Below are 17,319 nucleotides of genomic sequence, written 5' to 3' on the forward strand. Positions count from 1 at the left end.
TCACAATAATACATTAATAACCCGTTGTGTTTGTCTTGTTTACTGGGATGGAAACAGACCAGTTTGGCAGGTTTTACATGAAAAATGACTTCCTGTGATAAGGAAATTTTAATTCAAAAAACATGGTAAGGAAAATTAATTTTTCGTCGTATTTGAAGGGGTAGTGCTGTATCATTTTATCACAGTATTTTGTATTGTAAAAAACCTCAATTTTTGCTTGCAGAAGTCAACAATAATAACTAAATATAATGAGCAGCGTTTACATACGAGATCATTGTTTTCTGTTCTATATTCAATTCAATGAAGTCTTTATTAAAAATCATCGGGGCATTGTGGAAACACTGCTTACGGATATAAATCATTATAAATGAGAAAGTCATCTGAGTGTGTCATTTACGTTGAGGAAGCAAGCTGAACGTTCTATTTACCATTTACCAGTACTGTAGCGTATAAGGTAAGTTCATTTGTTTAGTTTATTTGTACCACGTCCATAGTTTGATTTAAAAAACGTTTTGCCCACATCCATAAGCCTTCCCCTGTGTGAAGGGAAGGTTATTAAAGTAAGTAAGAAAAGCAATATTAGGTCAGGTTTATAAATAATTTTCATCTTAAATTGCTACGGGCACTGTCAGTGCTGGACGACAAAATCTGCTATTAAATTCAAGTGCAAGTTACAAGATTTTTCACAGCTGTATTTATTGCGAAGATGGTTTTCACTCAAATTAGTTTACATTGTAAACACCTTCAACACATTAAAATACAAAGAAATATATGAACGTCAACATTTGCCCTTTAGCAATCCACCCCCCCCCCCACCCCCTCTCACAAGTCGTCAACATTTATAGTCTGCTATTTTGATTCAATATATGATTAAAGTTTTTTTGTGTACTTGTAAAAGTGCCATCAAGTCTTCACTGCTGCCACGCACAGCAATTGACTTCTATGAAAACTATAGCGGCTATCTCAACCATACCTTATATGGGATAAGTGTGCTCCTTTGCTCGGAAGAAACGAAATCACGCGCTCTGAGAGCAGACGGTCAACTTCCGGCCTAAATATCTCCCGTGCTTTACATCTTATGTATTTGATTTATAAATTTTAAAGATGGATTCATTGCCATTTTGAATGAAAAAAATTTTTTGAGATGAGAATTATATCTTCAAGAATTAGTAAAATATGTTCAATGCTTCGTTCATTGAACCGACAAATCGAACGCTGTTTTATGTTTACATACGTAGAATCAGACAATGTATTACTGTAGTTTTGTAGCCTCTACGATTATTAATAACATTTTGAAAGGACCTTACAAACATTCCAAAGGTCCCAATTTGAACTATGTTGTCCCGGTGTCCCGATTTTCATTTTATTGTCCCGTTTTCTCCGAGTATTCAATGCTTGTATTTTTCAAAATTAAGTTATTGTAACAAATATACTTTGTTCAAAACATAGTAAGGAATTGAGTTCGTCGATATTTAATGTTATTCACGTGAATATATGTGATATTATATTGATGATTTTGTATTTAACTTTAGTGTTTGAAAACTATACAGTTTTTCTAGCATCTGCTCTGAATTTTTTTTTAATTCGAATTGAATCTAGCCAATATTCACGCTATCCCAAATAAACAGAGCATCAGCGATAAAGGAACAGCATTTATACCCTCTAGAGAGGCATTTGTTTGTTAAAGTGCTACTGATTTTTTTCTATAATCAAATAGTTCTATCTTTCCTGATTACTTTGGTATAATTTTTATGCATATTGAAGCACGGGATCATCAATAAATTTTTGCTCAAAGTTGGGTTACGCGTGCGAATTTTTACTACTGAAATATTATACGGATGTGACGTAATTAAAAGGACGGAAGTCGAAGTATGAGCATTGATTTACTAGTATTTTGTTAGATTTTTAACACATATACACAATAAAATATGAGTTCTTCAAGCAGTGAAAGCGAGCGCAGTTCGGATACTGAAAACTCAAATATGGCAAATGAAAATTTACTTTCGAATTCCGGCGATGAGGATACAATTGTGGCTAATTCAGTTGTAAATCCTTACGAAAATGAACCTCTTGCGAACGCAGTCGGAGAGATTTTGTGTCGGTCGAAGAAGACGCAGACGGCTTAGAACCTCGAATGTTGGAAGCGAGGTTCGAAGGAACCGTTCAGTTAGATAAGTGGTAAGTTGATAAATGTTATTAGAACTCTAGAAGAAATTAAACCATGAATTAAACATGTTATTTTGTCCTTATGTCGTGGTGCATAAATATGATAACAAACCACTTTTTTATAGGTGTGCATGTAGCTTGTGTCGTACTCAACTGCTGACAGATGCCATTGAATACCGTTGTTGTCAAGAGGTTGGGCCTACTTTACATAAACTGGTATTCGATGGTAGCATTGAAAAAATTAGCTGTGTTACTCTTCACGAAGAGTACACGATTATGACACATGCTACAGTCTTGAAGAATGTTGGCTCACTTCTAAGAGACCAAGATGGAAGGTCATACAAGCGTCGTAGAATACATGAAAATGAGTTAGTACATTTTGATTTCTAATTTTGTTTTGTAACGAATGATTAATATCTTGCCATGTATCTCTACTTTTACCTTTATGTGGTTCATTATTGTGCTGTGATGCTTCACAATTTTGTTGTGTGAAGTCAAAATAAATAATCAAATAGAAATTACTATTTTGAATTTCTCATAGATACTTGAGAGCAGTTGCATACCGTTGGGTCATTCGATGGCTATGTGGATGCCTTGGTTGGGAAAATTCTAGACCATTACCTGCATGTATCTACACAGACATCCGAAAACGATTTCCATTACGAAATCCCCTAGGCCAAGAACATGCTGGCTACAAGTCAGCACAGGAAAGAAACTGATAGAAGTAGAAAACATTTTTTGTAGCATAGTATATTATTTTATAACTAACTTTAAAGTTGGCCTGCTAAGAATATTTGTCAAGTAATTCTTGTGGACAATGACTTTTTGGATGTCCTTTCATTGGCTGTCCACAATTTTTGCATAAGCGCGTTTTTGGATCTGAAGGACCTGTTGAAGCAGCTTGTTTTTCTTTGTCTAAACCTTTTGCTTGCAGTACATCTTGCTGTTGATCTATAAATAACAATTTAATGTGTTTACTTTTAGAATGCACTGGCCATACCTATTATACATGGTAGCATGAACAACTTACATGTGGGAAACAATGGTGTTGAAGATAGTTGTTTCCTATCCAAATGCCGTTGGATTGCCTCAGTTTTGGAAATTCGATCCAAGAACGTTTTGTTTAAGGCTTCTGGGACTTTTTCCTTATACTTCTTAAATATGTTGTCCATGGATTCCTCACAACTAAGAACCATGACATTTTTGATTTCATTAACATAGTCTGGAAAAATGACAAGTGGTTAGATGTGTAAGTCAAGAGTACCAATGCATACATGCTAAACTTACAATATGATGGTGCTGAAGAAACAGTTCTTACTACTTCATCCCCTGATTTAAATTTTGGGTATGTCACAGAATAATATGGTGTTCCATTTTTTGTTTTTTTTGGCTGTCTGTGAAGGTTTTCATTGAAATGAAGTACTGCCAGTACGTGCCTAAACAGAACAAACCATTTACTATGTAATTTTTTTTCTTTACTAGGAACAAGTAAAAAAGCCTTGGCAGATAGAGAACAGTGATTACAAGTTACCTGCAATATGTACCAAGCCAAGAAAAGTGGGTCATCTTTGGATGCCAACCATTTAATGTTGAATGAAAACCTTCGAATCTAACAAATCTTCCTAACAAATTCTGTCCATTTACTCAGCCTCTCCTTGTCATTCATGGGAAACGATGTACTGAGGCACCCTCTGTGTGTTGACTGTTTGTACAACTTTTTCCGTTGGGCCAACCAGCAACACAATATTGTCCTCCTCGACGATTTTTTGCAGAATTTTGCCTACTCGCCATATTTTAACTTGCGGTGTATCGTTACGTTTGACTAACTTAATAAAAAATATTCTCCTTATATTATGTGCGTTGTGATAATATTGCATGGGTTTTAAAACCACAGACTACGTCAAGGATGCGACACCCATATGATAAGAATGATAAGTCTAATCCAGAAGTTTATAAAAGTAGTATACATTGGATGATTGGAAATACGCGCGTTACAGTTAGTTTCTGATAACATTGCGTGTGTGTTAAAACCGCAGACTTCGTCAAGGATGCGGCACCCAGTTTATTGAGAAATATAAGTTAATTCAAGAAGTTTATAAAACTCTAATCGATTGTAAATGTTGCTTACCTATGCGTGTTGCTCATTTGTCACTAAATATACGCAATTTTTGCGAAGAGAAGTTATAAAATATGTAAAATTCCAGTTGGAAATATGCTTGTTCGTATATAATTTTTATATACTGAGAGCTTTAAAATTGAACTTCCGTCCTTTAAATGACGTCACGCACTCAAAGTCAAATTCGCATCAAAACAAGCAAATATGCCATGTTTGAACGCAAAGTTCGATGCGTTCCCATCGACTAAATTCAGTGGGCGATAGCTCAAAATGATCAGTAAAATACAGAGAAAACGTTTGTATCGAAAAACGAAATATGAAAATTTCACTTCAGTAGCACTTTAAGTAGGGGTGTGCACCGGTTTGAGAACTTAGAGATTGGAATGTCTGCTTATTGCCGATGATTCTGTCTGTGCCGACTACAATTGAATGATTTTTAATCTTTGAACGTGGAGTCATCGCAAGTAGCTAGTATTTCATTGTATTCGCTGTCCATGGCTAGACTCGCATCATGCGTTTATGGGTTTGTTATTTTTGACGTTTTCTTAACTCTTCGCACAATGAAATCCGAAATGTTTGCATTGGTCACTTGTAATGTGTAAAGCTCTCAAACGTTAAGAGCTTCAACAGTATTTGTAATTGACACAAAACTTTAATTTTTCATAAAATTTTATGAAAAATTTTATGGAAAAGTAACAAGTGTCGTTTAACATTCGCGTTGAAGCGCTGAGTGCGAGAAATTTTTCACGATATTTCTGTATCTGAAACGTGGCGTTTCCTTGTCGTTTACGGCATGTTTTAGTCGTGGAATTCGCACCTTATAAAGAAAATATGTCAACGTTGGACAAACCCATTAAACAAATTTTCTATGGAAAAACAATGTCTTTGCATGTTTGTGTAACACGTTATTTTCTACTTTTACACTTTTTGGAGACAATGACCATTCGTAGAGAAAATTTATTATGGAGAAAAGGTTCATTCAATCCAAAAAATAAATTGACTTGTTTAAATTTACATACAAATGATCGCTGAGACAGTTTTAAAGTTATGAACGGAGTTGACACCAAAAAACAGGCGACTGCAATACAGAGACGATGAAAATACCTTTGTAACATGAGGGACGAATCTGACCTACAAGACGGTATACGCTGTTTAACAGCAGTACCGAATTCTGATGAGATTTTTAGAGTGTGTGTACGAATTCATGATGAGATAAGACCATGTGGGAAGCAACGCAGAGGTTCATAAGTAACGTTGACAGAAAATATAGGAAAATCTTTCTCTTTTCTGCTACGTCCACACTTTCTTCACTGTGGTTGAACCAGGTCGAACACACTTTACAGCCTGGAAGACAGCAGTGTATGTGTCTAAAGGAACGAACTGCGGGATTCTGTCGGCTCCGGGAAGATCGAAATCGAAATTTTACCGATTATCTTTAATTTCATGTCGCTAAACAGTGCGACACCAGGCTTTTAAATGAACGACCTTCGCGATTAATCTGCATTATAGCTGCAATAACTAGTCAAACTCCATGCAAATTTTATACGGATGGACATTGTTGTTAAAAAATGTATAAGCAGAAAATAAACGTGTTACACAAACATGCAAAGATGTTGTTTTTCCAAGGAAAACGTGTTTAATGGGCTTGTCAAACGTTAACATATTTTCTTTAAAGGGTGCAAATTCCAGGCCTAAAACATGCAGTAAACAACAAGGAAACGTCACGTTTCAGACATGGAAACACAGTGAAAAATTTCTCGCACACAACGCTTGAACGCAAATGGTAGTAAGGTGTGTGTTTATTTATCTGTTGAATGAACAACATATCAAAATGCAGATACGGTGGACGGATAAAATGCAGATAAAATGCGGATGCGTACCGACGGACGGACAAAAGAATAAAATGCGGATTGCGGACAAAAAGAATAAAATGCAGATTGCTTGTCTAAAACGTTTGTTTTCATTCGATTAAAGGGGCAGGTATAAAATGCAGAACGGAATGGCGGAAAAGGAATATAATGCGGAAAATGAGATACGTAAAATGTGTAAATGGGGAAAAAGAAGCAAAAACATCTAAAATTAAAATCGAAATTAAATATTTTCAGTTCATCCACTAAGTCGTCATTATATTTTCACCATGGAATATAAAATCGCAAATAGGTTCGTCAGAAAAGGCGAACTCATAGAATACGTCTATATCTCCTAGAAAAATTATGTCACTGCCAAGGACATTACAATAAAGACAATAGTTCATGTAGCATCTCTAATAATTTATTTTCCTATCAAGAGTGAAGTGTTGATCGATATTATAAAGCACTCACCCTGATAAAGCTGCTTTACCCTCTTCTATAGTTACCTTTTACAGGCAATTTGTATTAAATGTACCAACCGTTCGTTCTGCTTATACCAGTCTGCTTATTCCAGGCCTAAAATATGCAGTAAACAACAAGGAAACGTCACGTTTCAGAGACATAAATGTACCAACCGTTCGTTCTGCTTATACCAGTGGCGTAACTCATTTAGGTTGATGCAGAGGTTAATTGGTGTTTAATCAACAAACATTGCAAGCAGACTCTTTTATTCTGTTTTGAAATGATTGAGTGTTTATTACTGCATGGTGATAACTCAATGAAGAATATTATTGATTAGAAAAATAGTTGCACTTTCTTTAATGTCATTAAAATAGTATTGTCTATAGTTTTCAAGCCTTAGATTGTGTTTTTTTTTGTGAAAATTTAAGGAAACTTGCAATTGTAAGAAATATCACCTTGAATTTATTCTTGAGTCCATCTGAAACTAAGTTTTTTTATTTCCTGCTTATTCAGACGTATTTCCTTTCGACATGTCACTGACAAGTATCGGGCTTATTCCGAAAACTTGACCTCCGTCCCAATGTCTTCAGAACACGAAGAATATCACAATCACAACTTTGCGTTTCGTAAACAATTTTTATTCTTGCTCCTAAAAAGTATCTCGCTTCTCTCCCTTGTCTCGCCCCTCTCACTTCCGTTCTCTGCTCTCTCTACTTCCGTTCCACCCATGTTTTCTATATTGTTCCTTGTCGTCCCCAACGTACCCGAATGTACAATTGAACGCAACACAACTTTAACATAATTTGCAACACCCTCCACCACATGTGACTACGAATGAGTCACATGTTATTTCACTTTGTCTCGAAGTTTATTTCATTCCTGTTCCATTAGCTCCTAATTTATCGCCTCCGCAACCACAGCAGCTTATCGTCTTGGTCTGAATTCTTTGGCGTTCACTCGCAACTTCTTTTGATGGTTGCTGACGTCGTATTGTAATTCAAAAGGATAGATCAGTCGGATTGGCCTCTCAAGAGATAATTTTCCACACTGAAGTTTGACTCCTCTCATAACTCCATCCCTTCCACGGATCAACATCGTTACCTTTCCGATCTTCCACATATTTCTGTTTTTGTTATCACCCTTAATTAAAACGATATCTCCCTCTTTCGGATGAGATTCGGTTGCTGATTTGTTAACTAGATTGCTTTGGCGTAGACTTGTTAAATATTCTCGCTGCCATCTGTTCCAAAATTGGGTTTTGATTTTGTACAAATACATTGCTCGCTTCCATAGTTCACCGTCCTTAATGTGACGACTCTCCACTTCAGGGATGACATTCGTCTGTTGCAGTACGAACGAAGATGGCGTCAGTACGGGGAGTTCAACATCATCCTCTACATAGCTCAGTGGTCGATTATTCATACAAATTTCTACGTCCAGAACAACTTCTGCCAGTTCATCGAATTTCAGAAGTCCTTTAACAACGACTTTGTAAAATGATGATTATATACACCGATCAATCGCTCAAACTGACCTCCCCACCAAAGTGCACGGGACAGATTGAATCTCCATTTAATGCTATGTTTACTGAGCTCGCTGTGAAAACTCTCGTCTTGCATTGCTCTCTTTAACCATGCCGCTGCAGCTTAGAACGTTTTCGCATTGTCCGAATAGATCAGCGAAGGACGACCTCGCCTTGCTATGAGCCGTTTTAGACTTTGCAGGAACGAAGTTGTCTCAAGACTCTTCAACAATTCAAGATAGACTCCTCGCGTCAAACTACAGGAAAAGAGCACTAGACAGGCTTTTCCTTCTTGATTTTTCTTAACTTTATACTTAATCGGACCGGCGAAATCGACATTAATGACTTTATACGGAGTGGTTCCTTCTGTTCGAGTCTTTGGTAAAGGAGCAGGTATCAAAGATTGATACGGTTTGATCGTGAATCTCTTGCATCTGTAGCATCGCTTCCTTTGCTCTTTGACTAGTCGACGAAGCCGAGGAACCCAATACTTTTCTCGGACTTTTGACATCGTATAACTCTCCTATGGAGTGTTTCCAAGTGTGCATCTTCCACTAACTTCATGGTGAATAGAGCGTCATCAGGCAAGTAAATAGGGAACTCTCCTTTTATCCGACCGTGACATCTTAAATCTTGTCATTGTCGGGTTGTACATTTAACTGAATTAGATCCGTTTCAGACTTTGGGTTTTCTGCGACTCCGGCTTGTACCTTTTTATCCATGATATGTGTTGCTCTTCCACTTCTTCAGATGTCAGTGGCCCGTGCCTTCTATCATCGCTGTTTTGTCGAGCATTGTCAATAAATCGTTTCACTCACGCCCCAATACGAATCCGCCTTCCGCAATGGATGTGTTTCAAAAACATCACTGAATATTGCAAAGTCTGACCGCTGGATAGCCGAGCTCAAAACTACTCTCGTCGCCTTTGCTTCACTTTGGGAGTCAATCCACGGTTTGACTGTAAGATCTGGTGGCCAAAGACTATGCTCTGATAGCCTGGCAGGACCTTTCATCCACATCTCGGTCAGTTTGCCACCTCTGCTTCCGAGGTCGGCCGGATTTGTCGGTTGTTGGCACATGATGACACACGATCTCATTAGAAGCTCGGATTTTTGCCACTCGATTCGACACGAATTGTTTATAATCACCATCTGGAGCTTTGCTTTTCCAGTGATTCAAATGCGTTTCGAGAGCTCCCCCAAGTAGGAATGGAGAAGAAACCAATCCAAACAATACTCTCGTGAACAGTAGTACTTCTACATCAGCCTGTGGATTTGGTCGCCAGTAAAATCTTAAAGAATCCCGTTCACTTTCGCGTACACGAATTTGGAGAAATGCCTTTTGAATATTCCCAGTGATTGTAACAGGAAAACTACGCGCTCTTACCAGCACTTCCCACAGCTTGTTATTTAGCGTAGGTCCCGCATACAGGCATTCGCTTAAAGAAGGAGTTTCTGGTGAAGCTTTGGCTGATGAACCGTACACCACTCTCAGTTTAGTGGACTGCGCTGACTCGCGTACGACTTCTTTGTGACGTATGTAGATTTCATTACCTTTTGCTACGTTAGTTGCTGGTTCAACTATGCCATTGTGCTTTTGGTCTTGGATTACTGCGTTGTAATCTTCAGTTAATTGCTTTCGCTATAATCGTCGCTCTAAAGATTTCAACCTTCTGATGCTTCCTGTTTTGTTCGATGGGAGAGGTGGATGAGTTCCGCGCCATGGAAGACCGGTCTCGTACCAGCCCTCCGGTGATTGGGTTAATTGCTCTTTGAATTCGTTACACACATTGAGTTCTATAATAACTGCAGCGGCTATCTCAAGCGCGGCCTTAGATATCTGATGATGCCAAAAAAATGGCAGATTTCGTCCTTTGCCGCTGAGATTTACCGAAATTGACCGCTTTTCCGAAAATTTCACAATTTCCCACTCCCTCCTGAGAAAAGAGTGAGGAAAATGTATGTGTGTATTTGGGATTCGGCAAGCAATTTTTTGTTGAAAATCAAGGTAAAAACCTTAAATTCATAACAGCGAGTCAACTGTGGTTGTCAGTTATCTGCTGCTACGAGGATGCATTTATAACTATCGACGAAAGACCTATATATCGGCTGCACATGTATGAATGCAGATGTGCGTCGTTTTCTTACCAGCGTCAATCTTGTTTGATCGATTAAACTCTTTAGTCTATACAAAAAAGTATATCATAGTTGATCTCCACGGTTCACGAGAGAGAAGTTAGCTTAATTGTTATCATTGCTATTTTGCTTCTTTTCATGCAATGGGCAATGGCTTTTTTCGCCACAATTGTAGGATTTTTACTTGTTTCTTTAAAAAAGTACATATTAAATCTCTGGATATTTATGGATTTTCTGTAATTGACTTTCATATGAAATTTCAAAACGACTCAAGTCTGCATAGGTTTGGTAAATGAAAACAAACAATATTGTATAAAAATTACTTTAAGTAACCTTTTTGTAATGTTCTGAAGTGCAACTGCATCAAATATTTGTAAAGTTGTAGCACATTTTAATTTTGTTGTATTGATATATGAATTGGGCAAAATGCAAATAATCATCAAAACACTTATGCTTCCAATGGTGTTTATAATTCATTTGTAGTTTTAATACTTCTACCCTTCTTTTTCACTTTGTTTTGTTTTTCCTATATTTGCAATATAAGTACACAATTTGAATGATTAACACATTTTTCACCTCAGTAATAAATTTCATAAGCAGTTGGTAGTGCATTTTGTTCTCTGAGTATCCACATCTGGTGTTTTGTTCATACAAGAATGATGAAGTGCAAGTAGATATGTCATAGCAAGGCAATAAAACCAAATGAATTACATACCTATAGTGTACTTTTATGCTAGAAGCTTAAAAGCTTTTTAGAAATTAGAAAGTTATTGTATTATATTACCTCTATATCATCAATCTCATGATAAGAAATAAGAAGCAAAAAATTTGTAGAAAAGCTTTGAAAAGTGAAAAACTTTTCTTTAAAAAAGCAGCAATAATGCATATGATAAATCTCCATTCTGTACTCTAATAGGTAAGAAATATAAGAAATACATAAGAAATATACAGTACAGTAACTTTAAAGGTTTCATCACTGAATCTTTAATGCTTCAGTATAGTGCAATAGATATTAGTAACATTCAAACAACACTCGACTAAAATATTTTGATAAAGATATGACATGATTTAAACATTAAGTTACATAAAACCCAATGGCTTATACAGTTTGAAGCTTCACATCTGCATCGAGTCATCATCAATCTCAGTACAAATGTTTACATAGACACAAACTTTATGGCCTTACATTTTACATGTTTGTGAATTGACATTTCATTAAGAATCAAAACACACACAACCTTCTTCCCATCTTTCTTTGGATCATGAACTTTAACTTCAAAGCATTCAAGGCATCCTTAGTGAATCCATTATCTCCATCCATAGAATTTGACCATGATCAAATTAAATAACTCTGGATAGGGCAGACAATAAATCAATTATCTTTACAGCATTATCATTTTTTAAGACTCTGCCTGGTCAATAACATCTTCCAGTCATCTTTACTCCTTGATCTTCCCTGCATGTTGTCAGCAAATAGAACATAACAAGCTCGGCTCCAAATCATGGGTACCATTGGGGCTGATCATTTCTTTTTGATATTTACTCGCAGAGAAAAATGTGTGCAGGGTCTTTTTTGCTTTAGGGAAACTATTTTGCAAATAAATGGGTAAATTTACGATTTCATGCATTAACAAATGACAGAAAAGTATGCAGAATTTTATAGACAAAAACAGGAAAACATCAGTATATTTGGCGTTCAAGTCAGTCTTAAAAAATACGACCTTTAATATGTATTTTATGGCTTTTCAAGTGCATGTATAATTGCTTTTCAATCGTTGACGGACTAACAAAACAAACAACTGCCTCACCTGTGAGAAGCGATATGTTCCTTTTTGTGGAAACTACGACATCAACAAATGAACGATTGAAGTGTTCGCATTATAAAAGAAATGCCAAAAAAGAATCGTCACAGAATATGGAACTAACGATATCCATATTCTGTGATATCGTGTTTGTTTTTGAAAAATTCTTTATAATTTACTATAGACACCAGGGGGAGGTCGAGAATATTATTTTTCTGCAAAGCGATCATTTCAGCGGAAATACGTCCTTTGGCCGCCATTTTTTTGGCATCCTCGCCCCAGTAAAGTTAGCCCCTCCAGTTATTATAGAACTCAATGGTTACACACCATTGATTGGTCGTGTTCAGCAGTGTCTGCTAGGCCCAGCACATGCAACCTGCAGAGATCTTCATAATCCTTCTGCGAAATTGGGGTAAGCAACTTCCTTTTTCTGTTTGGTTCCACACCAGGGCTCATAGCAAACCATCCGAGTTTTGTTTTTTCTGTAATTGGTTGCCCCTCAGTTCCCACTAGAGGATTCGCGCGAGTTTTTATCCGTGCATATTCACCGCTTCCCAAAACGATATGGACAGGTAATTGAGCTTTGTGATCATTATTAACAAATTTTGCATTCTTCAGATGTTCAAACTCTCTTTGTACGTTTTCATAGTGTGGATTGTTCACTGTGAGTAACTCTTCTTTCTCCACCTTGATCGACTTCACCTTCAGTGAATAATCACTGTCTATTGCTTCAACTTCCCCTTCATAGATTTCCAGTCTTGTTGTTTTTGAAGTCAAAAGCATGTCAACTTTAGTGGTTTGTGTCTCAATTGGTTTCACCCTCAGCATAGATGCAAGTTTACCAGATATGTATGAGCTTCCAGCCCCTGAGTCGATCAATGCACGACATGTAATTCCATTTATCTTGACAACAAGAATGGGGAAAATTCCTTCACCAGTACATTCATCTGTAGTCAACACAATCTGACCTGTTTTTGGTGTTTCCTCTCGATTGGCGACATCACATATGCTCGTATAGTGTCGTTTGTGGCAATTTCTGCATGATGACTTGCTGGGGCAAGCGTTAGCATGATGCTATCCTGCTGTACAGTTGAAAAAAAGTTTATTTTTGACTAAATTTGCTCTTCTCTCATTGACAGTACTGATTACTTTACATTCCCCCGATTTATGATTTCCCTCACAGTAGACGCACACCCCCTTTTCTTTGGTATGAAAGACTTTCACTGATCTTCTAGATATCCATCCAGGTGTGTCTGACTCTTTCTCACAGACTGCATTTCGCCTGGTCAAATGTCTGACTGCTTCAGTAAGCTTGGAATAGTCCCAACTTTCCAATTCTGGATCATTTCTAACAAGGTCCCCACGTATGGCTGGGAGTTTGTCTAGAGTCATGGAAACATTTCTTTGGACATCTTTCAGTTTACCCAGCGTTTCCAAAGCTTGGACACTGTGATTTAACTTCGCACTAAATTTTGTAATTTTTCTGGGGTTTGCTTCGGAGATATGAAGCAAATCCATGATCTCTTTGATGTAAGCTTTTATAATTTCCAAATTCTTCCCATATTGATCTTTTAAAATTGACTTCGCTCTGTTGTATCCTTCGGTGATAAACGGTAATGATTTTACTCGTCGCTTAACTTTGGGCCCAAGGAAACCACACAGATATGTTAATTTGTTGATGGCGCTATATTTGACTTGTCAACCGTCTCCGTAAATTGCCCCCAAAATCTGCGCCAATCCACGTACTCCCCCTCAAATTTCGTAATATTTATTTTTGGTAATCTCGCCGACATACCTTCGTCACTTATTTTTGAGTTCCCGGACTTTGAATTTTGAATTTTTGCATTTACTTGAGCCTTTGTTTCTTGAAGCTTTACTTCAAATTTAAGTTGCTCCTCGCGAGCGTGATTTTCCTCTTCTAATTTCCTATTGTTCTAATTTCCTATTGTCTTCGGCTTCGCTTATTTTTGTTTCGTTTTCCGCATTCCAATCGCTAATTTCTTCAAGGTTGTCTTCTCTTTCGATTTTCGCTGCTTCTACAGCTCTTATAAAATTGTCAGCTTCGTTTATAGTTGTTTTGAGTGCGTTCAGTTGTCGTTCGATAGATTCTCGCTTTCCCGAATCTAATATTTTAGCTGTTCTTTGAGCAGATAACTTTAGTTGAGTTAATTTTATATTGAGTTTTGCTTCGTCGTTTGCCATGTTTGTACGGGACGCGTAATATCTCGTACGGAATTTTCACAATTTATCACAATAACAATTATTCGTCGGTAGGTGCCACGTATTCCGAAAACTTGACCTCCGTTCCAATGTCTTCAGAACACGAAGAATATAAGTGTATAATCTTATATTGCATGGGAAAATTAGTTAGATGAGAAAACGAGTAAAAATATACAATATATAGATAATGATCGGAAAATCGAGCTTTGCGAAGGAAATGATGCTATATGTTTGCAGTGTTACCATTCTAATAACATTAGTTGGAAATAATTAACAATTTAATGTAGTTAGATTTTGGAAGTGTGTGTTTGTTGAAAGATACCTTCTTCAGAGTGCTATCTAACCATGCAACAACTTGAGAGCTGAGAGAAGTTTTCCAAAAGCCAGTCTTATTTATCAGGTGTTCAGTTCTGTATAATTGACTCTTCACTGAAAATTACATTTTAGAGATGCTCACAAGACACTATCAAAGGAAAAATTGTTTATAATATTTATTTAATCGAGATAAAATCGTAAAAAAATGAAATTTTTGTTGCAATTACGTTGTTCAAAGCTTTCAGGAAGTACTTCGGAACAACTCGCGTTTAATAATTGTCCCCCTTTACTGTGTTGGCATGAAAAGACGGCTTACAATGCTATTTTCGTTTTCGCTTATTCGCTTATTCAGACGGCATTCTTGATGAAAAAATCGGAAAATTTTACCTTGACGGATATTGCTTAGCGATGATCAAATATCAAGTGAAAGTAATGATAATTAAGATACGCTCTCAAATTGTTCCTATCATTAGTAAATAACTAACTCAAGTGTACGTAATTGAATGACTATTTTCGAGAGATACTTATGTGTAATCATGACAATATTTTTAATGGCGCCTAGTAGTTTTCTGTTATTGTGAATGAACCATATTTCATAAAGAAACAAATACATCCTTTTTAGTCCATATTCCAAACGCCGAAAAAAGGCTTAAAAAACAAATTTCGTTGGACGCCTAAGAAGACTATGTCAAAATAACTGAGTATATATATTCATAATTACCATTAAAAATTTTGCCTGTTGGCATTTCTCTAGACCTGCAGTCTACCTAATATTTGAATTTGAATTTCATTTGTTTATCGCCCTCGAAATTAATGCGCGCAATTTTGAAAATGTATTTATCTCAAAGAACTTAATGTAATAATAAATGAAGTGGATCCATCATGGCCCACCAAAACATGGAGTACGATATTGCATTCTTTTAAGCATAGCAATAAAATTATCGTAGCTTAATTCTTCTTTTTTGTTGTAACGCGTGAGAACTTGAAACGCAATGAAAGAGAGAGTACTGCTATTTACGTAAAAGGAAGCTCGACTTATGTTTTGTAGTAATTACCGTTAGTATAAATAGATGTAAATAATTCTAACAGATAGTGTAGGAATACGCCAGTGATGTATCGTACTTGTAGTTTGTAAAATAAATAAAAGGTTGAAACAAAGAGTGTTAGTGAGGAGCGGATTCCACGACACACGGCAAATAAATGTTTTATTCATTGCGAAGACTTTTTTTGAGGCCCTCAAAAATTTCTCTGAAGTTTCATTTAAAAGATTTTTGCAATGTCATGAGCAATGGCTAGAACTGGACGAACGTCAAAATAATATAGCTGTGCGTACAACTAAAATTATTTGCTTGGAAAAGTTAACGCTATAAAAATTTTAAAGAGTAGTCTTTCATCGTAAATGCTCTTCTGCATGTACCAATAAAACTTTAATTAATTGTGCTGAAGCTAGATGTACAAAAGCAGATAAAGAATCGACATTTTCATCAGTATTAGTTAGCCGAGGCAGCGACAGCAGCGAGTCCAGTGATCTTATTGCAGAAAAACTTTTACGATCGAATTTAGCGACGTCTACAACAACTATTACAGCTAGACCAAGGAACAAGCACGTTCTACCTCCTGTCTGTATAATATGTAAAAAGAAGGATTTATACTACAGTGATTCGGTATGTTGATTTTCTTTTTTCCTATGTGTTTTCAAGACGAACATGTAAATTCCTTTATTGTTTTACTGTAATAGAAAAGTAGAAAGTGAAAATTGAATAACCTTGTTTCAACCGAAAAAATCCCTGGAGGCAAGTACGCAAAGCAGCAGAGTTGGAATGTGACGAATAAATTTTATTGCAGATCATAAAATTTATTGAGTTTTTACTCATGGGAAGAAGGGTCCAGAAGCAGTAATATCCAAGGGCACACTTCCGCTTTATAGAACGTCCTTTGAATCCTTCTGCGAGCAGTTTGTACAAACAAAAATCATTCGAGAAGAAGGCATTTTCTACATGAAAAAGGTGAAAGACGTGTTCGTCAGCATTGTTGCAGAAGTTGAAAATGCTGATACATCAAACTACAAAACTAGCCGGTTAAAACAAAGAATGAAGGCGTGGTGTCCTGAACGGGTTTTTGACTCCATTAATCAAAAAAATAAGACTGAAATTGTGTATTCAGATAATCCAAAAAAAGTAATGTAGTTGAGAATCTTGCATGTGAGGATACTTCACAAAATTGATTAACTGAAAGTGATTCCGAAGAAATTGGTGATTGTAAATCTAGGCCAGCAAACAAAGGTGCCACAATAATCGATATTTATAATTTAGCAATGACCCTACAAACAGAAATAAATGTGAAATCGAAAACTAGGTAATTTGTAAATTATAACTACTTATAAAGAAGTATGATTGATATGTATGTATCGTTGATATGAATAAAAACTTAAATCATTTACATCTGAAGTTGGTACGAGCAGAGCCATCTATTTGTAAGAGTTGGGACACCGGAAGTAAAATTGCATAGTGTCCGCCATTTTTGTTCCAAAACCAGCAAATACAATATTGCGTTATATGGAGAGAAGACAAATTTTTGGCTTCTTTTGCTTGTTTAGGGACGATCATCAATTGCTACATTCGGAATTTAGTTGTTTATACTGTTATGAATTATAAAATTATGCTAAAGCATTTCATTTAGTGGATTACCGTAATGTACACAGAGAGATAAATCACATCGTCAACTCTCTCGT

At 36.4% G+C, this 17,319-nt stretch overlaps 4 protein-coding genes across 5 annotated transcripts in view; 2 read left to right on the plus strand and 2 right to left on the minus strand.

The window, feature by feature from the left end:
- Nucleotides 1–84: 84 nt before the first annotated feature.
- LOC124440421 lies at nt 85–4,015 on the plus strand. Its single transcript, XM_046990819.1, has 6 exons — nt 85–125; nt 2,083–2,178; nt 2,292–2,534; nt 2,708–2,890; nt 3,151–3,511; nt 3,649–4,015. Exons 1-4 carry the CDS (start codon nt 85–87, stop codon nt 2,883–2,885), a joined length of 558 nt encoding a protein of 185 aa, XP_046846775.1. The 3' UTR covers nt 2,886–2,890; nt 3,151–3,511; nt 3,649–4,015.
- LOC124439720 (putative L-amino-acid oxidase YobN) overlaps nt 358–17,319 on the plus strand; it is a 52,001-nt gene continuing 35,039 nt past the window's right edge. For both annotated transcript variants that reach the window (XM_046990000.1, XM_046990001.1), the window contains exon 1: nt 358–454. The gene's annotated coding sequence lies outside the window, so the exon portion shown is untranslated. The remainder of the gene's footprint in view (nt 455–17,319) is intronic.
- On the minus strand, nt 2,886–3,371 carry LOC124439722. The gene is made up of 2 exons (XM_046990003.1): nt 3,197–3,371; nt 2,886–3,117 (listed from the first exon to the last, which is right to left on the minus strand). Exons 1-2 carry the CDS (start codon nt 3,360–3,362, stop codon nt 2,951–2,953), a joined length of 333 nt encoding a protein of 110 aa, XP_046845959.1. The 5' UTR covers nt 3,363–3,371; the 3' UTR covers nt 2,886–2,950.
- Nucleotides 7,519–8,627, minus strand: LOC124440422. The gene is made up of 2 exons (XM_046990820.1): nt 8,441–8,627; nt 7,519–8,081 (listed from the first exon to the last, which is right to left on the minus strand). Exons 1-2 carry the CDS (start codon nt 8,625–8,627, stop codon nt 7,519–7,521), a joined length of 750 nt encoding a protein of 249 aa, XP_046846776.1.

This window comes from Xenia sp. Carnegie-2017, unplaced genomic scaffold (genome assembly GCF_021976095.1).
Source record: "Xenia sp. Carnegie-2017 unplaced genomic scaffold, XeniaSp_v1 HiC_scaffold_2, whole genome shotgun sequence".
Lineage (NCBI taxonomy): Eukaryota > Metazoa > Cnidaria > Anthozoa > Malacalcyonacea > Xeniidae > Xenia > Xenia sp. Carnegie-2017.

Bases quoted from the DNA above. Each gene is read 5' to 3' on its own strand.
- LOC124440421 (XM_046990819.1), top strand. From the start codon at position 85: ATGACTTCCTGTGATAAGGAAATTTTAATTCAAAAAACATG. The intron at 2,179-2,291 runs GTAAGTTGATAA...ACTTTTTTATAG, and splicing joins ACCGTTCAGTTAGATAAGTG to GTGTGCATGTAGCTTGTGTC. The intron at 2,535-2,707 runs GTTAGTACATTT...AATTTCTCATAG, and splicing joins CGTAGAATACATGAAAATGA to ATACTTGAGAGCAGTTGCAT.
- LOC124439722 (XM_046990003.1), bottom strand. From the start codon at position 3,362: ATGGTTCTTAGTTGTGAGGAATCCATGGACAACATATTTAAGAAGTAT. The intron at 3,118-3,196 runs GTAAGTTGTTCA...TGTTATTTATAG, and splicing joins AACACCATTGTTTCCCACAT to ATCAACAGCAAGATGTACTG.
- LOC124440422 (XM_046990820.1), bottom strand. From the start codon at position 8,627: ATGTCAAAAGTCCGAGAAAAGTATTGGGTTCCTCGGCTTCGTCGACTA. The intron at 8,082-8,440 runs GTCCGATTAAGT...CATTTTACAAAG, and splicing joins CATTAATGTCGATTTCGCCG to TCGTTGTTAAAGGACTTCTG.